Raw genomic sequence first — 20,939 nt, 5'->3', positions numbered from 1 at the left:
AAGATGTGGGGAGAGCGTGGGAGTTAGAGGGGAAAAACAAAGCCTTACATTGTTTACCGGTACACTTCTTGTTTACAAGCCCTCTTGAGATTATGTGATTTACAAAATGTGTTGACTTTTTGGTGTTACACTTATTGTAAGCAGCTGTGGACGAGAGTCTGCAGCTAAATAATTAATGGGAAAATGTAATTGAGAGGAGATTTGGAAAAAGGGGGTGGAGAGAAAATGTTGATGAAGGAGAGGTAGAGGGAAGAAGAGAAAGAAAGACAGCAGAGAATTTTTCAAATTCCTTTCACTGTTTATCATTTCAAATGAGGATATTTGCAAGGATGAAATAAAGACTGACAGACAGCGAGGGAGCTGGAAGCCAGAGGACAGTATTCACAGATCATTTCACATGCCATGATTGGAGGATTGGCTAAAGGAGAAAGAAACAAGCTGACGAATGATTTAAAGCAGCCACTAATGATTTTTTCCCCATTATTGACTGATCATTTGTTCATGCTTTCCTCTCTTTCCTCCTGCTGCGTGTTTATCTTAAACAAATTAAGATGCAAACCACGTCTGTGTGTCGTTATGTGCTATTCAGACACACAGCATGGATAGTACAGCCTCTCGGCTCCCACATAGAGCATATTGACATGTAGGTCAATGAGCCCAAGTGAGCTCATGAGTATCCCTCCCTATTGGTCTGTTTTGAAATGATTTTCAGAGACCTTAAAAACAGAGCGGGACAAAAAGCTGAGACGCAGCATGTTCATCTCTGCTCCTCGGTGGATGCAGCACAGATTGTTTAAGCTCACTCGTGTGGTGTAAACAGTCCCTTTGGTTGCAGGAGCACGCTGCTGAACTGAGTCATCGCTCCCATTTTTCACACTCGTATCATATCAGGTCTGGAGCTGCTGTTTCATTTGTTATGACTGGATCGCAAGCAAAGGCGACCAGCTTTACGGTTTGTTACATTTTGTAAGAGAACATCCTGTTGTTTGCCTTTTGAGGTTTTAGTTTTAGTGCCGGCTTAATAATTCATAATGCCTTGAAATGCATCTAAAATGCCGTTGGGCTTCAAAGGTTTTACTGTGCTTATGTCACCACTGATAGCCTGAGCTGAGTTGGGTTGAAACACAGATTCATTGTCACATGTTTTAATTTGTTATATATTTCCCTGACCTGTGAGCTTGGTAGGCTGGCGACTTGTCCAGGGTGGACCTGGCCTTTCACCCTATGGCAGCTGGGATAGCTTCTATCCCTTCCTAACAGCCCTGAGCTGGATAAGCAGTTAAGAAAATGGATGAATGAATTGCTATTGAGGCTTTCTGAAAGTCAAAGACAAGTTTTAACTCATGCCAATGATGCTTTTGTCTCTCACACAGTGCAACAAGTGATACACTGTCAAAATGAATAGATCAACTTGATAGATATTCTCATTGACTTCTCAGCTGAGGGTTAGATTAAGATGACTGACAGCTACCTCAATTCTTCTCCAAGGCATAGAAATAACTGATAAAAGTAATAATGTCTCTATAATTAAGACTTCAGCAGTAGATCCTTTCATTTGTGTAAGTCAAAAGGTGATGCCTGCTTGATTGCATTAAGTCCCCTCTTTATTGTGCTCGCCAAGTTATATGTGAACAATTTTTGTGTGAAAAAGGTCATATAAAAGAAAAGCAAAGGGTAAACGTAAAGAATAAGAAATGCTTCGTCACTCATCCAACTGACTTCTTCAGTCTCAGCTGACTGCAGGTTTGCCCAACCTTTAAACAGTACATTTGCATAATGACAGAAACCAGCTCCATTGCAGAGAGAAACGTGCAATTTCACCCAATGTGGCCAGTTTGTATATGGAAGATGTGGAAAACAGGGCTCTGTTATCATATCTTGGAAGACCACTGAGCCTTTGGTTGAGGTTTGTAGATAACTCGGTGGACAAACACATCACGTTCATCGGGGAGGATATTAAAAATGACAGGCTAGCCTTCTTAGACTGTGAGATTTCCATCAGTAATCTGGAACATTTAAAAGTTGATGTGTAGCGTAAAACAGCACATACGGATCAGTATTTAAGGTTTGACTCTCATTATCCACTTGGAGCACAAACTGAGAGCGAACACCATCCACACAGATACAGCGACCAGGGAAGCAGAAAAACATATCAAGAAGGCCCTGAGTAAATGTGATTATCCCAGCTGGGCATTTGTTAACGTTGGGAAGGCACCTAAAGAAAGCCCCAGGCAATTCAGGAGAGAAGAAGGACAACTGCTGCCTGAGCGAAAACCTTTAGTGATCCCTTATATGTCAGGAGTATTGGAACAGCTGAGATGCATATTCTTTGTAGAACAGAGCCTCTGTGGCTTTTAAACCCCCCAAAATTGGTCTACCCTGAGGATCCGGTTCTCCGACGCAAACAGAGTAATAAGGTGTACGCTGCTAAGTGCCAGGAGGACTCCCGTGATTTATACATCAAGGAAACCAAGCAACCTCCGGCGAAGCAAATGGCACAACGGAGAAGAACTAACTTGTCAGGTCAAGACTTGGCAGTCTATTTATACCTACAGGCCAGTGGCTACTCTTTCAATCACGAGGATGTACAGATCCTGCACAGGGAGGAATGCTGGTTTAAGCAGAGAGTCAAGGAGGCATATCTGTGTGAAAATGGAACAACCATGTCTGAACCAAGAGGAGGGCACATGAGGAGACGTCTAAATCATTCCCCAACTCTCTGTGAGCAGTACCCGTGGCCATTGGTCATTACATTTTGGTTATTAAGGATCATGAAACTGACCTCATTATTAGTGAATGGTGCTGGTTTCAGTGATCAAGCAGATGCACTGTTTATGAAGTTGGAGAAAAGAGACTGATGAGTGACAAAACTTGTTCTACTGAAAGTGTTACATCCAGGTGAATAGAATCAACTTTCTGTGACAGTAAAACAACATCCACATGAATACCAGGTTCATGTTTGCTTACTATTTATCTTCAACATAACCTGTAACCATTTCTTCTCTATGTAAAGACTTCACAGAGACATATGATTTAGAGGGAGAAGTCACTCACCAGATCAGCCACCTTCTTCAGATGCTTTACAGTGCTGTTCTGATGTTCACATAAACATTATAAGGATTTTGAGCAGTTAACCAGGTTCAGGATAGGCACTGTGATCGGTCTGTGGCAAACCAAAACATACTCTCCAGTCTGTGATGTATTGTGTGTTGTGACAGCTTTCTGCTACAGCCAGCATTCAGACTGTCAGCAGCTTGTGCTACACTGCATCTTCTGTGAAATATCAGCACGCAGGCCAGCCTTCTCTTCCCAAAGGCATCCATTAGCCTTGGACACTAATGACCTTGATGACTGTTCACCAGTCTTTCCTTAGATCACCTTTTATAGGTACTAAATATCACTTCACACTCCGCAAGACAAGTTTTGAAGATGCTCCAACCCAGTGGTTAAGCCATCACAATGTGGCCCCTGTTGAATCGATCGTATTGTTATGCTTGAGCATTTTTTCCTGCTTTCAACACATCAGTTTCGAGAACTGACTGTTCTCTTGCTGTGTTATATATCCCCACCACTTGACAGGTGCCACTGATGCAAGATAATCAATGTCATTTAATCACTGCGTCAGTGGTTTTAATGCTGTTGCTAACTGGTGAAAGCAATATGTAAATAATGTGTTAACTGGTAAGCTTTAGCTTTGTTGGCAGGTAGATTGTTATCTCCCTCCTCATTCTAAACATTCTAAACAAAGCTGGCTTCATATTTAGCATGCGTGCCATTTGTCATTCACTGAAATGTTCTGCCAGGAAGCAAAATGGTGTGTTTTTGCAAAATGACAGATTGTTCTTTTAATCCCAGCTGCTTTTACTTTTAGCCCTCATTACAGCAGTTACAAACATACAATCATCCAAACACCTTAACTTCAAGGTAAAATACAGTCACACATTCAGTTCCCATCCTGCTGATTTCTGAATGTTTAGCAGAGAAGCACAGACGAGTGTGAGAAGTTTCCTGAGAGCTTCAGAGTAATAAAATGTACCAGCACACAAACCGCTTGCAGAGGGACAGCTAGTTATGACGCCCACCTTACTCTTCATGCAACCCCCCCTCCTACTCCCCTGCTCACCATCACCATGGTTACAATGATGCAGGTTACCGTGGCAGCCAAGTCAACTCCACACTCCACACAAAGGCGCACGTGCATGTGCTTTACCGCTCACTCAAAGGGGGATACGCATGTTGTGACGATGAGGAGTTGAATATAGTTTCCTGCGTAATTTCTGGAGGATACGAGGACATGGAGCTGCTGTCATTTCTCTGTCTCCTGTCTGACACTCTCGCTTCTGTTCATGACAGATGATGGATGGTCAGCAGCTGGCAGCCCCCAGTCCCCCCTCCAGATTTTCCCAATCTGTTCTTTTTTTTCTTTTTCTTCTCTACGCCAAAAATAGACACGTAGAAAAACAATTTGTGACACACACAGCACAAATATATACATATGAATGGTCAGCATCTTATCTGTTGCTGCCAGACCCTTGCATGCGCCTCTTATCATCTCTTCCAGTGTGTGCGTGTGTGTGCGTGTGTGTTGGTTAAGTTCATTTGAGGCTATGCTGCCACCCAGTGTTCACATTACAAACTGCAGAATAAAAGTTTTAATATTCTCCCCAACCTCCACCCCCGAAAAATGAATTCAAGGATGATTTACACATTTAGACTGAGCAAGAGTAACTCATTCAAAACAGGTGTTGTTTAACGGTTATATTTATATTATATTATAAAGACCCAACAATATTAGAAAGAAAAAAATCACACGACCCTCTATGAGCAAGCACTCGGCGACCGTGGGAAAGAAAAACTCCCTTTTAACAGGAAGAAACCTCTGACCAGACCAGTCTCAGGGAGAGGCAACCAGTCATTTTCATCAGTGATTTTATTATTCAGTGAACCGTTTTGCCTTTATAATGTAAGGGCATTATAATTTTAACAGACATAAAAAAATAACGAAAGCCTGTGAGTGATAAACTAAATTAAGTTTACTACACTGTCACATAAATTTTTGTCCGTAGCACTTCCTGAAGTCTGAAAATCAACATCCTTCATCTAACTTACGTGTAAGTGTTCAAAGCTATACTGACTACATGTATATGTTTGTCTTCATCCGCTTTGGGATTGATTCAGTCTTCTTAGTAGTAATCTCATTTCTTCTAATCCAGCCCTCCTTCCTTTCTTCCCTCAACATGCTCTCACACACACTCGGATATACACATGCTGCCTCTCTCATGTAGACCAGCAACCATTCATGTTGTTGGACTACTGCTGTCGCTGCTGTCGAGTCACGCTCATAAAACGCCATGGACCCATCTCCCTCAAAACTACACCCAGTGATACCTGGGTAAGGACACACTCTGGTACTGTATGTAGAAAATGGTTAGAATACAGTTAGACTACTGTATGTGGAGGGTCAAAATGTTTAGCCAACTTGGTAATAATTTTCTTACTGAAAATTACAATTACTGACAATCATTTGAATTATAGCACCTCATTACACACATAATTAACATTTAGCTAGCAGTGGTTTTGTATAATGTCATATTTTCTAATCCATAAGTGTATGTGGCACTGCACATCTGGTTGTAGGCTTGCATTCCTAGAAATCAAAGCTAATTTCCAGGTCATGCTTTTAAAACATAATCTGTAATCAGGAGATGGCAATAAGATGGCAAACAGACAGCTAGCCAAAGTGTTTAGTTGTGTCTGATGGTATTAGCATGAGCTCAGCTACTTTAATGGTTTTGGACAGACTCACACTGTGATCCAAACTGTTGAAATATACAGTGAGAAGTAATCATAGACGGTATCTAAGGTCTAAACATCCCAGTGAGCTCAGAATATATTGTGAAATGCAATCGAGAAATACTGGAAGATGAGAAAACATTGTACATTAATGTACCTTAACGCCACATATCAGGTGCAGAGTCTGTAAAGTATTCATATATTAAACTGTTAAGCATTTTTCCATTTTTGTGCTGATGTAAAAACTGCTAACACTATCTTACAGTCCTGTGCAAAAGTCTTGAGCCACACCTCTTTTCTTTATAGTCTGCTTCCAAGAAGTTAGTTACTTTTAATTTTTGTTTTTAAAGTGTTGTTGAGCAATAGTTCTCCAGGTCTTTCAAAGTCTGTCTTTGGACATTGGCTGCCTTTCATTTTCAGTCAAGTCCTTGCACCTGTCAGCTGGATATTTTTCTTTTTGTTTGTTTGTTTTTGTTGAGCCAGTTAAGACCTTATGAGCTATGAATCATTCAAGCAAAAAAAAAAAAACAGGACTTGAGAGATGCATCTGGCCCTTCAGTTGATCCATCTGTTTACTAAAGCCTCATCAGAGATGATCTCAGTGGAAGTGGGGGCATAATAATCTCTCACACACTGCCAGTGCTGTTAAAGCATATGAATGGAAAAACACACACTATCAGTCATGGATTGCCCTCCCTAGAGCCCAGACCTCAACTTTATTGAAGCATTGTGGCATCACTGTAACAGTCATATTGACTTACAGGTTCATTAGAATTGTACAATTGCTATTTTTGCCTTATATACTATATTTCAATTTTTTTTTGCACTTTTCAATAAATTGCTGAACCAATATCCCAATTTCTTGGCAAAATATAAGTAAATGAGGGGTGGCACGAGACTTTTGTACAGAACAGTATATGCCTGAGGTGCCTATTTACATGTTTTTTAGAGAGTTAGTTTAGTAATCGTAAGAGAAATTACAGCAAATGTCTTACATTTTATATATTAAAACATCAGTCTGCCAGTCACAGAAACAAAATGTTTCCAATGTCTTGTCCAAGGGAGACCTGAGAAAATGAAAACACATCACACAAGAACACGATCAGAACAGAGAAACAGTCGTACAACAATAAACAAAGAAATAATAACTGAATTGAGAAAATGTTGGAAGAGTTATAAAAAATCATCAGATACTGAAGCTGTCGGAGCTTGTTTGCAGCTCATTCTATTTGAGCGGTGCGCAGTACCTGAAAGCAGTTCTTCTAACATTAGTGTACACATGGAGAATATATGAGGCTTATTAAACTGTGTGGTGTAATTACTAGATTTAAATGAGAAAAGAGATCTGAGGTAATGAACAACATAAGAGTTTCATTCTGGATATAGAAAGAGAGTGCATATTTACAATCAGGGGCAGAATGAAATATAGAGAAAGATCAAACTGAAAGTAAGAGCAGTATGACATTGATGAAGAAAATAGGAATTTTCTTTGTATCTGCCAGATTACTAAATGTGGATGAACTCAGCAGTAGGTACAGCTGTATGCTGGTATTATGAAATGCACCACTGCTCACTCGATTTTGATTGATTTATTACTAGTGAATGAAAAACCCTACTCAAATCCCAGATTCTTGGCATTATCGCTAGAGTTTGAGTTTCTAACATTCTTAGGTAGGATGTTCCAGAGTTTGGGGGCATAAACTGCAAAAAGCTGCACTTTTCTCTGTCGGAAATACTGGATATCTAACATTTATCATTGGTGATGAAGAAATGAGGCAAAAAAAACACATGAGCAGCTTGACTCGTCATCATGTATCCTGTTACCTTCGAAACCAGAAGTGCCTGTTTATTTTACCCGAAAGTGCAGTGAAAGTTGTTATTCATCTTATTTGCAGACGTTTGACTTGTCACAACAATAACTAATAAGATTAACGATGACCCCATTCCATTAAAGTATGCCAGCAAGCCAGTGAGCCGTTGTGCTGGCACCTGCACACCTGACTGGAATGGAACCAGCTTTTAATGTAATTAGTTTTACCTGTGTCTGACAAGCCAAACTGTCAGCCCTGAGGGGTGTTATCAGCCCTCCTAGGGTGTTATATAACTGATTTTCTGAAAAGGTTGCAGTCAGTCATCTATAAAAGGATGCCTTAGGGAGCACTCATTGACTGTCTGCTGTCAGGAGTTTTCTGGGTCACGTAAGAAGAAGATGGAGGAGAGGAGCAGTGATTTTCTGTCAGCTTCAGGAGCCAAGCAATATATCAGATAACCCGTGTCTTTTCCGGTAAACATCTCCAGATGAGTTTTCTCAGAAAAATGTGAAAATAAAGCCATAACGCTTGATATTTCTGTCCTGCCCTCTCTGTCATAAACAGTTAGAAATGAGGCAAAAATGCTGCCAGTAAGGTGCAGCATTATAAATAAGTAGTATTTCATCACAGAATCTTAGTTACTGTTTGTTCTTTATGCTCCTTCAGAAAGAGATTTTTTTCAGGACAGGAAACTTGGACTACAGCAGGTTTTATAGCTTCTTCATTAGCTTTAATGGTTTAGTCTTCCTTCTCCTCTCTTCAGGTTGTTCTGCAGAATCTGTTGATGTGCATGGTGTGCTTCTACTCTCTCTACTACATCGCGGTCAGTCTCTGCATTGGACTGCTCAGGTAAACTCAGACTCACACGATAATGAGACCCAGTGGGATAAGAGAGACAGATAAGCAGGTTGCAATAGACTTGTTATTGTTCGTGCTCACGTCATTATCTTTTCTTGCTTCATGTCTTCAGGGTTCATGAAATCAACAGCTTGTTGGCTCCATTCGACTACACCGCGCAACCGTCATGGCAGAACCCCAAATACCTGGGTGAGTTACAGTTGTGAAGTAAAACTAGAGGAGCACATCATTTTCATGACCTCTGTTACTTACATTCTGCTGTATTTCAGAGGCCAGTATTTTACAAAATGCTGAATTTATTCAGCTCTGAGGTTATCAGTTACTTTTAAGGTTAAATCCAAAACATATGAGACATATGCTGTCCTCCTCCACAGTGAGTACCTTTAGTCCAATAGTTACACATTTCGTGGTAATAGATTACTTCTATTTCCATTTAACTATAAAGCTAAAATATAGGGTTTTCTTTGTTTTGTTTTTTTACAGAAAGAGATGTAAATGACTATGATAGGTAGCCTTTAAGTGTTTTTAGTGCATTAAAGCCTGAATGGAAATCAGAAAAACTTTAATAACCCCTGCGGGGGAACTGCTTCATAACAGTTGCTCAAGACTGTAGAAATTGTAAAATTATACTACTTCATCAGAAAGAGGAGGAACTGTGTAACTTGACAGCCACAAGAAGGAAGCAAGGACGTCCTGTGACGTTCAGTGCTGCAGTGAGTCATGTTTAGTATATAATTCTCCTCTGAGACATTGCAGCATTCATCGAAAGACAGAAGCTACAGTCATTCGTTTTTACACAGAATTATCTTGGAATTTCACACTATTTAAAATGACTTGTGCTGTATACAGTATAATTTAGCTCCTTTCCAGTTTTTCAGAAGCTAAAAATGAAATAAATAAATATGTTTTAATTCAAAATAAAACACATTGACCATATTTTGATTATATGATCTAGAAGAAAAAGTTGTGTGTTCCATCTGTTCTCACAATTGTCTGACTTCAAAGACCCACTGTGGCAACCGCTTGTGAAGAAGCGGGCACCTCTGATTTAATTACTGCATATAATGCGCACATAACTGAGAACTTGGGACAAGGAAACTGTTAAATTTGAGGGACACGTGGATTCTTGTGTTTAAATATATATATAAAGGGCTTGAGCCTATCACAGCTGTCATAGGGCGAGCGCACCCTGGATAGACTGCAAGTCTATCACACAGCTAACACAGAGAGACAGATAACTATTCTCACTCACATTCAGGCCTACGGGCTCTTTCTTTCGTTCTTTCTTTCTTTTAGAATTATTAAAATTTAAAAAAAACAAACAAAAACAAACAAACACAGGAAACTGAAATAAAAAATTCCCAACATAATGATCTATAAACCCGAACAAAAAGGTGAGCAGAAAGAAGCAGTGGATCATCCAGTCCTGCCCCTAAGTTTGCATATAATCTCTTAATCAAAATGGTAACAATATACATATCTACATACAAATGCATACATACATAAACACATACATAAATACATACTTACACACCTATACATATCCATATGCACATGCATAGATGCACACAAGTCTGTCACTCTACAGATGCCATATTAAATAGTTTGGGACCCAATACTGAACCTTGTGGGACACCACAGGTAAAATATTCAAGCACACAGACTTGACTGACCAATTTGTACAAATTGCTGTCTGTCATCAAGATAACTTTTTAACCAGCTGTTTTTGGCCCCTCTCACATCATATCTTTCCATTTTTTGTAACAATATTTTATTGTCAATTGTATCAAAAGCCTCTTACAGGTCAATAAATATCCCCACTGCATATTTTTTTATTATGTATATGTTCGGTAATATTTTACACTAACTCCATCATTACCATAGATGTTGATCTAGTTGTTCTGAGTGATAAATCACATATATATGTAATTGGACATATAATTTCATGAATTACTTTCTTCAGTATAGTCATATCAATGTCATCACTATCTGTTGAAAATTATTTTTTTACATTTCTATAATCTCTCTTTCTTGTATAATCTCTGCAACTTTCAGAAGTATTGAATTTGGACTTTCTAGTCCACAGTTCTCACCTACATTGTTCTATAGACTCTGTCATGTTGTCAACAAACTTTGGACTGTTGGACAAAGTGAGAGTACCCAGAGAGAACCCACGCAGACACTGGGTGAACATGCAAACTCCACACAGAAAGACTCCGGGCAGATGGTGGATTGAAGCTCAAGATAGTAAAGCAGGAAAATTCTGAAATCAGAATAATGCAACCCTTTTTTCTCTCATGTCCTTTTTGCATATTTAGGTTGTTAAGGATGAAACTTGACCCATGAACACAGTGAAAGAACTCCTCGTGTTTCTCTTATTATTCTCCAAATAATCAAGGTTATTTTTCCTAAATGGGCTTACTTAGGAGAGAAAGGTCAGCTTCAAATAAGATGATTTATTTCTCATTAATCCAAGAAAAGACTGCTGTGAACTTTAAGTCTCAAGCTTGCAGCTCAAAGAGGAAAGTAAACAGGTCGCGGTGTACTGTGTTGTTCCAGTCCTGCTCAAAAATGGGAATTACTCATAAAATCTGGTAAAGTAATCTATGATCCAGGACACCACTGCAGTAACCTACATAGGAGTCATCTTTTTTAAAGGTGTTGGAGAAATCAGAGAATATGAATCTGATAGTGTACCCTGGTATGTATGTGTGTGTGTGTTTTGCAAGCAGTTAGCCTTCATGATGTGTGAACTAAGAGGCTACCAGACTGCAATCGCTGAGTTGCTGGCATTGGGATGGGCCCTCGTGGTATCGGAACAGGGACCTTCTCCAGACATGTCTCCGGAGGTGGTGGCAGCATTGCTAGTTAATGCAAGGCGATGTGCCAAATCTTCCAAATAAACATTTAAGCCTGTTGGCCCTCTTGATGTCCCCATCTAGCATTTGACTGCTGGGCCTGCAGCCAGCGATCATCCTCATGCCTCTCCGGACATCCCTGGTGTCACTGCGCTGCAGCCCTGGCTCCAGCTTCATCCTGTCAGGCCTCTGATTTTCATTGGTTGTTGTTTCTGGAATCTCCTGACCTGAACAAAAGATTGAAGGGCTCCTACTCAGTATCAGGAGTGCTGTCTGAAAATGTCATTTTATAGTGGCTCAGCATTATCACAGTCGCATGTGACTGGACATAGCAGTTTATTGTTAAAGCAAAAGCAGCTCTGTAAGGTGATGTGCCACTTTTTTGCTTTCTTCCTGCAGTCGGAGTAATTTCCACAGAAGTGACCTATATTTTGGGAGGACTGGTGTTTGCCTGGATTGTGGAGGAGTGGGTTTGGGACTATGCCATAACTGTCACACTTCTCCACATTGCAATGACTGTAGCAGGTATATACACACACACACACGCACGCAGAAACACAAAGTGGATCAATTGAGCGGAACAGCTGATAGGATTGGAGGCCTGGTTATGTAACTGGATATAGAGGCTGCAGCTCAGCGTATAAACCCACGGACACTATTTCATTTGAATGTTCACCGCTAAACTGGAATCAGTTTATCCAAGCATAAAGCTTGCATATTTATCTTTTTCCCCGAGGTCACAGTCAGTATTCATTAGTTTGATAGTAATTGTTGTCACAAAATTTAAATTGTATTCTGGTGTGTTTTGCAGTCATGTCAGACTTCCCTTCAGCTGAGCACTGGTGGATGGCTCTGGGTAAGATTTGTACTCCTTCATTGTTCTGTCCGTGCCTCTGTCTGACTCCAATCTCATTTGCAGAAGACAAAAAAATATCCACTTTGTTTTTCAAGCTTCCAATCTATTTCAAGATATTACATTTCTTCTATCTAGACATACTATAGCTCACTTACATCATGCCTGCAGATTCAGCTGCTCTTGCAGTTCTTTAACTCTTCTCTCCACAGGTACAGGCCTGGTGATGATGATATTTGGAGGACAGCTAATGGCCTACAAATTTTTCAGAAGCAACTTTGTCTATCCGGCTGAACTGCAGAATTTTTGATGAAAATGAAGCATTTCACTGCAGACAGTGTTATTACTGGTATTAGCAACTAAAGTATGTCAATAAAGTTATTTATACTGTACATATTCTAAAGAGAACCACAAGACTGACTTTGTTTCCTTACCAGCTTAGTTCAGTTCAAGTAATAGTCTGATCCCACTTTGTACAAATGGCCTACTTTTGTCAATTTAACATCTTTTTTTTTTTTACCTTTTCTGTACAGTTTATTATATTTCAGTTTTGTATTATTTGTTTACACACTTAAAACTTTAAACATAAGCTTAAAGCAACAGATGTTAAAGTTGGAAAAACTGTGAATTATATACTACCTGTAATCTATTGACTGATATGTGTGCATAGATAGTTTTTGTCTTTTTTTAAAAATTATCATTATTTCTTATGTTAGTGTAAGCTTCAGAATTTGTTACATATATTCACATATAATTTGTTGCTCAACGGTGGCCACACAGTTTTGTCTAAATAAACTCAGTGCACATCTACACAAAAATAACTTTAATGTTTGTTATATTTACAATATTTAAAATCTGTTTGGAATTTGAATTAAAAGTTTTATGAACAAGGACATTTTTATTGTTTCTTTTTTTTTTTTTTATCTGTGTGTCTCTATTTTCCAGTCTGTCTTTTTTTTTTTTATATATCAACGGGCAGTTAAAGTAGGATGACGATTTCTGTCTGTTAAAACAACACAGACCCCAGTTTCAAAATAGTCAACAGTTCAAAAGGCTCGTTAAGGGCGGAATTTGCAGACTGATGATGATACAGTGCTCTTCCCAAATAAACTGAATTTATAGGCTAAAAGTTTCAGTATTGGGATTGGTAATACCAGCCCCGTGTATAGTTGGCATTGGCTCACCTAAATGTGCAGACAAATTGCACAGACGCGTTTCCTGGACCCATCTTCTGCGCACAGTTTGGGACGCTCGTCAAGGTCACGTGGTGTAATTAACCCAAGCCTGAGCGCCAGAACAAACTAGGGAACTGGCTTTACAGAGTTATCTGTGTAACAGCGCTGTTTACAACAGTTTTAACTCATACTACCGAGTAAATGTCAAGGAACGGGTTAATATCGAGTTTGCGGAGGCTAATAAACGACGAGGAGCCGCTCGAAACGAGGTCTCCGGTAAGTAAACGTGTCAGCAAGCCTGAAAGTTGCTAGCTCAGCTAACTGACCAAATGCTAGCAAAGTTTGAATTTTTGCTAAAAAATATAACCACTATAATGTAATATTACAGCTAGTCTAGAAAAAACATATATTCTTTATGTAGGCTATTATTTTTAAATAGTGCCCAGGTTTGAAATGACACAACTAGCTTGGTAAAATTAGGTACAGTTCACCGTTAGCCTCAAGTGTCAGCTGGTTATGTACTTCACTGCCAGTTCAACACAATGATTTTACATGCAAGAGAATTCTGATTAGTGTCAACAGTATTTACTCTAAATACCTCACATACATAGCTGTGCAAAGGTTTTTATTAAATTTTCTTCATATTTTGCTAGTAAAAGTTTCAGCAATTTTTTGAAACGTGCAAAAACAGTTTGCACGATTGTAACGAGTGAGTATTTGGTAAGACCACGTTTTTTCAACAACACAACCAAGCTTTCTATTCATTTCTTTAAGTAGTCTTCAGAAATTGTTCTCCAGGCTTCTTGGAGGATGGTCAAAGCTCTTCTTTGGATGTTGGCTGCTGTTTGTTCTATTCTCTATCAAGATACGCCCACACTGTTTCAGTAAAGTTGAGCTGTGAGCTCTGGGGAGGCCAGTCCATGGCTGTGGGTGTTTTGGGGTGTTTGGGATCATTGCCATGCTGAAAAATGAAGGTTTTTCTAACTACTATTGTATGAGGTATCACAATCAGATCGTCATCTATAAAACATCCCAGAGCCTCACTGTTCTACCTCCTTCCTTCCTGACATTTCTTTGTACATACCTACCAATTTGAACCGACAATGTCAGACTGGGATTAATCTCTAAGACCATAAGACCATGTCACTGATTTTCATTTCAGGTGTGTAACGGCTTAAAATACACTGCTCCTCACTGTCTTCGTTTACAGGCACAATATTGTGCTAGAAAAAGCTAGATGGGACGGAGCCTTGTCTCCTACTACAGCTACGCTTTGTTTTTTCGCTGTCGCTGTGTGCTAAAAAGCAGTAAGATTTATTTTTTTTGTAAGAATTTTATTTATTATTATTTTTTAACTACCAGCCTATTTTATTGTGTCATTATTTGCTGCCTATTATGCCATTTCATATTGGTATTTATTTTACTGTGTGTGTGTGTGTGTGTGTGTGTGTGTGTGTGTGTGTGTGTACACAGCCCTTTGTGACCCTTACCTGGTCTACCACTATTTTCCTCTATTTGTTCACTTTTCTTTTTTTGAGGACACAGGGATATTTTTGTTGTATTATTTTTTTATTTTATTTTTTTCAACTAAAGAAAACAACTATGCCGTGCCGTGTTCTTGTGATTAGCTGCTCGTAACAAAGATAAAGATACAATTTTAAAATCAGTTCTTTGTTAAGTTGTTTGTTATGTGTATACCCAACACTTTCATGCCTTGAGTTAGGGGCTTTTTTTATGCTTGAATGATTAATTGGTCAGTTTTAAGTGGCTAAACAAACAAACAAATAATAACTTTGAAAATAGTTAGGTACAAGGACTGGACTAAAATGTGTAAAATAGCAGAGCAGCAAAGAAAACCTTTGAAGACCTCCATAAAGTCTGGGGAACCACTTAAAAAATGATGAGAAATTCTTGCTCCTTGTAAACAAAATATAACGAAATGAAGGGTACACTCACAGTATGAACATTTTTGGTCCTTGAAGTACACATAAATTTCAGTAGCAAATCTATACCAACTTTGTGTCACACATAAGAATGCAGCGGTTGGTGTTTGAGTATAAAATGTGTGTTTGCCAAGTGTCATTTAATCTTCTTTCCATCGTAGAGTCCTTTTGAGCAGCTACGTCCGCGGATGAACGATATCATAGGAGATGGAGGAATCCTGAAGGAGGTGGTCCAGCCAGGAGAGGGCCCGCCTGTCCCCGAAAATGCTTCAGTACTCAGTATGTATGAGTACACATTTCTTGTTAAAGCCTCTTACAGTTGTAAGTTATCATATACGTGAGGTCAGGATTTTTAGTTTGTCTAGCCACAATTCACAAAAATCTCTACTTCTTGTAGAGTGTTGTTCAGATTGTTATGAACCCTGCACCCAGTTGTCTCCTGAAGGTCACATTTGCCATTTTATGGGCAATAACCTGTGAATTGTGTGAGCTGGTTGAGCTGCTACATCACTGATGGTCTGGTTTTACTTCCACACAGTCCATTACTCAGGATTCCTGGAATATTCTGATCAGCCTTTTGAAACCACCACTCACCTCAAATACCCTCAGATGATGAAGTTGGGGAGAGGTGAGAAATGCTCTACAATGGCTGAACCGTGAGTTTTTTGTTTTCCTGCCTGAAATATACCAGTTTTAAAAGTCATTCTTCAAACAGATGTGACACTGGCCGGGCTGGAGCTGGGTCTGTTGACCATGAAGAAAGGAGAGTTCTCTCGGTTCCTCCTCCAGCCTCAGTATGCTTACGGGGAAATGGGATGCCCTCCATTTATCCCCACAGCAGCTGTGGTTCTGTATGAGGTTCAGATCCTCGACTACCTTGACTCAGGACAAGTGGATGACTTTATTACAATGAGTCTGGTAGGGAGGCTGCAGGTGCTCTGTTTAGTACTACCAATCTCAGACAGATCTGCATCTTTACTACACATACTTAAAAGCCTCTACTTTTTTGCTTTTATAGCACAGATCAGAAACGGTCTTTGATTTCTGTTCTCCTCCTCAGGAGCAGCAGAACACCGTTCCTATGTCCACACTTCTTGAAGTTGTCAACACACTGCGGAGCTTTGGCAACCGTTTCTTCAACCAGAACCGATATTACAATGCCAAAGATCGCTATAAACAGGTACATTTTGAAGTATGTTAATTGTTTTTATTTTTAATTACGTTTTACTGCGATGGCTAATATCATGCCAAGTTGTTCTTGGTGAAAGTGGTTTTTGATTATATTTCTCTGCTTTGCCTGCAGGCTATGACGCTGCTGGGAAACAGGGAAACACAGAGTGATTTAGAGAAGGAGAGGATCAAGACGGCTCTGCTTCCTCTCTACCTGAATATTTCTCTCGCTGAGCTCCGCCTGGAAAGACCGCACAAAGCCCTGAAATATGGAAACAAAGCCTTGGAGATAGACTCTGCCAACACAAAGGCTCTCTTCCGCTGCGGACAGGTAGGACGGGGCTTTTGTTTGTCTTCCAGACTGTCAGATAAATAATCCTCACTATCTCTGGGGGGTTTAAAAAAACAAACAAAAAAGGGGGTTGATGACACAGGAAAAACAGGAAACAAAATCATTTTTATTCACGCTTTTGTGTTTCAAGTCTCCCAAAACATATTAACTTAGTTAAAGATGCAGTTTGATACACTAATCGCATTTCTTTTAGGCTTACCTGGAGCTGCATGAGTATGCGAGTGCTCATTGTTGCCTCACATCTGCTCAAGCACAGAAGCCCTTTGACAGTGACATCAACAACCTTCTGAGGAAAGTGACAATGTAAGATGATTTTAATGACTTTAGAATAAATGCTGCTTCAGCTGTTTCTCCTGGCCTGTGTGCAGCAGTATGCACAGCAGTTCGCTGAAACTGTAACAGCTACCTGACCTAGAGCCCTCTGTCTGTCCACACAACCGTGACTATTACATTAATTTTATATTAATGCCTCCACTCACCCACCACTTTTTAGGTGCACTGTGTAACTGCTTCAACAGCTCGTTAAGGTCTATCAAACGTCTAATCAGTCAATCACATGGCAGAAACTGGATTATACATAGTCAAGACTACCTGCTAAACTTTAAACTGTGCATCAGAATGGGGAAGAAAGGTGATTTAGGTGACTGTGAACGTGCCATGATTGTTGGTGCCAGACAGGCTGATCTGAGTATTTTGGGAACTGCTGAGTTACTGGAATTTTCCCACACGGCCATCTCTGGGGTTTAAAAGGAAATGATCCAAAAAAGGGAAAATGAACAGTAAGCAGTGGTTTTCTGCCTCATTGGCCAGACTGCTACAAGCTGCTAAAAAGACGACAGTAACTCGAATAACCAGTTGTTACTCAGCCAATGTGTGCAGAAGAGCATATCTGAATCCACAACTTCCCGCAGGATATCATACCATGTCACAAAGCACACACAAGGCAAAAAGAGGTACAGCCCAGTACAAGCAAGGTGTTCCTCATAGTGGATCATAACTGTCTTTTGTAACATTTGTGAAACCACTCGGAAGATATTCACGTGTCATTTTCTTGTCCCAGGTGCTATAAAGACAGCCTGGACAAAGAGAAAGACTTGTACTCAAAGATGTTTAGAGAGCTGAAGGGCTCAGTGAAAATGTGAGGACCAGCAGGAGGAGGAGGTGAGAAATCCTGTTCATTCATTCTGTCTGGTTTTCATATATTTTAATCTCATCTCCATGGGAGGGTTAACATTTTAAAATGACTTCCGTGTGATGTGCCAGTAACTGTCCTTTTCCCTTAAACCTGCTACACCCGTCGTCACAAATAAATTATAATAAATACACTCTGTATAATAACTTTTAATGAAGCCATGAAAAAAAAAAAAATACTAGACTGTGTTTCAAAGTAAAATCTTGTTGGTTAGTTTCCTTCTACTGATCTGGATCTCATCATTTAACCAAACATTTAACTGTATGATCTGATACAAACTACAGCTCTCATGAGTTTTTGCCATTTGCACGGACAAATCGTCTTTGACTTCGTCTTTGACTCAGGTATTGGTTTGTTGTTGCAGGTTTCAAGATTCACCATGTTTTCCTTTTATAATTTGTTTTCTACTTATGAAGGGAGTTGGGTTGTAATCATTGTTTCAATTCTTTCAAAATTATCTCAAATTAAGTGTTGTTTTGATATTTTGTTAAATAATGTTTCTCATTAGTACCCTTTCTCTCCTTTGGACTCCTGCTGTACATATTCCTTGCATGTTTGCTGGAGTATTAAGCATTTGCTTGGGATCTTGAGATGATGATGATAATAAAAAATACAATGTTCACTTCTAGAAGAGTTTGTCTTTGTTGACTAACTGGAAACTAAGGTTTTCTCATCTTGAATTTCATCTTCAGTTTATTAGCTCACAACCTAATCTGTTGTAGGCAGATATTATGGATGTAATTCTAATATTAAAACGGCTGTTTGGCTTGTTTGGTTTTTTTTTTTCCATCCTGGCAGTCCAGACAGGATTCATTTCCTCTTACTGAAGCAGATGGGGTAGGGGGCTTACAGGAGTGGGGAGATGAGCTACATTAAGAGTTTGCGCTTAATTGTGAGCTTCACTTGACCTAATTACCTGAGAAAGGATCTCCATTGACAGCAGGGGGTGCCCTTTCTGATACTACTGCTGGAGTGTAGCAGGTACCAGGGTCATAACTGAGCAATGTTTGTAACAAACCAAACTGCCACAAGCAGCCAAACTTGTGCAAACTTAAGATGTGATGATATTGGACTATTTGAGCTATTAGGAGTGTAAAAAATTACAAAATTACCAATTTTAGCTCATTTTTCAAAACTTATTTGAAAGATTTACTGTTATAGATGCCCTTTGTACCGCCTTTGGCCGCCAGTACTCTAGGCCCAAATAAAAGTGATCTCAAAGTGGAGGTAGCGTGAGGGATACTGGGAAGAAACAAAGCAGGAAGTAAGTGAATGATGAATAAAACTGAAGTCATGGAGAGACTGAGTTGAGTGGTGGCATGACCTCAGAGGTGGGGAGGTGCACAAAAATCTAATTTACTTCTCTGGCTAATCCAATTTTCACTGTGTGGGTGGGTCAGTTTTACTATCAACTCCCACCACATGGTGAGTACAGTAGGTTGTGCTTTGTGAAACAAAGCTTTACTGAATTCAATCAGGCAACAAAACAATGGCCTCCAGATTCACATACTACCTCCAGCTCAGGTAAGGAATTAGTAAGGTTTTTGTGTTTGTACACCGGTGTGTGCATATGGGTATGTAACCCTTTTTATTTTTAAACATAGGTCACATGCTATGTGATGTGTGTTACCTGTAAGTGCTCAAAATTTAGGATCAAATGTGTAGTTTACCTGCTGTGCATGTGCTGTGATCAGCTCTGACTGACTCTGGGCCTTTGAAATATGATACAGTTATAAGCATGTAGTATACACTGCATATATAACAGCATACACAGAAAAAAAGTAGTCAGTTTACCTTTTATATTGTAGTTGTGCATATTGAACAGTAATGTGACAAGTAGCTTTTTTAGTTATTCACATATTAAAAGCTATTGTTTAGAATTTGTGGTTACTAAAAATGTTATGTTATCCAAAAATGATCCAAGCAATTTTCCTGGGGGTGCCAGTATAAACTTGCAGGATATTAATATAATGCAGGCTCAGGTCAGTGTGTGAACACCCTCAAGTATTTGCAAAGCTGCATATTAGAAACACTACTTCATTTCAAAGCCAAAGCAGCTGACCACGAACATGAACCCTAGGCTGTATTTTAAAACAACAGCTGCAAAACTGTAAGATGACAATAAAGAACCCTTAAGCTGTATGGCTGAAACTAGCAGGGAGTTTTTTGCTCATTATCAATCCAGAGTGGAAAAACACTGAGCATTGACTTCCACCTAATCTACCGTAAGTTGTAAATAGTAGAGCAAATAACATACATTTAAGTCCCACTAGCTGTACGGGTTGCAGATCATTCAGTTCAATTCAGTTTTATTCATATACAGCCAAACCACAACAGCAGTCGCCTCAAGGGGCTTTATATTGTAAGGTGAAGTAATACAGCTACAATAATCTAAACAAAAAAACACCAGCAATCAGATGACCCCCTATGTGTAAGTGCTTGGAAACAGTGGGAAGGAAAAACTCCCTTTTAACAGGAAGAAACCTTCAGCAGAACCATGCTCAGATAGGGTCAGCTATCTGGCGCCAGGGGTTGAGGGTGAGGAAAGGAAGTCGGGACAAAAGACACAATGTGGAGCCAGATTAGACTGAGCCATGTTGACATTACATGAAATGCATGTAAAGTTACCATCTTTATAAAATGTAGGAAACATGGTTTTAATTGTCCTGCTTTACAACTTTTTAAAAATGGTGCCACAAGCTGTTAATACACATACGTGTGTGTCTATATATAAATGATAATTCAAATCTAAGGAGAAAAGTGTGTTTACTGGGAAGATATATGGAGGAGTCTCGAAAACCCCCTTGAGCTTATTTGTACAGGAAGCTTTCAGTACCCTGTTAGAGCAGCTGGGTGCGCTGTCACATCGGAAACTTTGCCCTGCGGGGTTTGGACCAATCCCGGAGCTGGTCTGTGAGTGTAATCCAGCCCCTG

The 20,939-nt window shown here is 39.5% G+C and overlaps 2 protein-coding genes across 3 annotated transcripts; both read left to right on the top strand.

Moving 5' to 3' along the window:
* Positions 1-5,238: 5,238 nt before the first annotated feature.
* Positions 5,239-13,068, top strand: tmem244 (transmembrane protein 244). The gene is made up of 6 exons (XM_004542048.4): positions 5,239-5,392; positions 8,368-8,453; positions 8,575-8,651; positions 11,720-11,845; positions 12,132-12,176; positions 12,386-13,068. Exons 1-6 carry the CDS (start codon positions 5,300-5,302, stop codon positions 12,481-12,483), a joined length of 525 nt encoding a protein of 174 aa, XP_004542105.2. The 5' UTR covers positions 5,239-5,299; the 3' UTR covers positions 12,484-13,068.
* A 300-nt stretch (positions 13,069-13,368) lies between these two features.
* Positions 13,369-18,636, top strand: fkbp6 (FKBP prolyl isomerase 6). Of its 2 annotated transcripts, none has more exons than XM_004542049.6 (9): positions 13,369-13,624; positions 15,453-15,570; positions 15,830-15,919; positions 16,007-16,224; positions 16,352-16,471; positions 16,595-16,792; positions 17,007-17,116; positions 17,874-17,974; positions 18,370-18,636. In XM_004542049.6, exons 1-8 carry the CDS (start codon positions 13,550-13,552, stop codon positions 17,953-17,955), a joined length of 1,011 nt encoding a protein of 336 aa, XP_004542106.1. In that variant the 5' UTR covers positions 13,369-13,549; the 3' UTR covers positions 17,956-17,974; positions 18,370-18,636. The 2 variants fall into 2 exon arrangements, with proteins under 2 accessions (XP_004542106.1, XP_004542108.1); XM_004542051.6 differs by having other exon boundaries at positions 13,371-13,624; positions 16,007-16,209.
* Positions 18,637-20,939: the final 2,303 nt, after the last annotated feature.

Source organism: Maylandia zebra, linkage group LG15, assembly GCF_041146795.1.
Source record: "Maylandia zebra isolate NMK-2024a linkage group LG15, Mzebra_GT3a, whole genome shotgun sequence".
NCBI lineage: Eukaryota > Metazoa > Chordata > Actinopteri > Cichliformes > Cichlidae > Maylandia > Maylandia zebra.
Note: the sequence above shows the minus strand (reverse complement) of the source record. Positions and strands in the feature narration are given on the sequence as shown.

Bases quoted from the DNA above. Each gene is read 5' to 3' on its own strand.
- fkbp6 (XM_004542049.6), top strand. From the start codon at position 13,550: ATGTCAAGGAACGGGTTAATATCGAGTTTGCGGAGGCTAATAAACGAC. The intron at 16,793-17,006 runs GTAGGACGGGGC...CATTTCTTTTAG, and splicing joins CTCTCTTCCGCTGCGGACAG to GCTTACCTGGAGCTGCATGA. The intron at 17,117-17,873 runs GTAAGATGATTT...TTCTTGTCCCAG, and splicing joins CTTCTGAGGAAAGTGACAAT to GTGCTATAAAGACAGCCTGG.
- tmem244 (XM_004542048.4), top strand. From the start codon at position 5,300: ATGTTGTTGGACTACTGCTGTCGCTGCTGTCGAGTCACGCTCATAAAA. The intron at 8,652-11,719 runs GTGAGTTACAGT...TTCTTCCTGCAG, and splicing joins GCAGAACCCCAAATACCTGG to TCGGAGTAATTTCCACAGAA. The intron at 11,846-12,131 runs GTATATACACAC...TGTGTTTTGCAG, and splicing joins CATTGCAATGACTGTAGCAG to TCATGTCAGACTTCCCTTCA.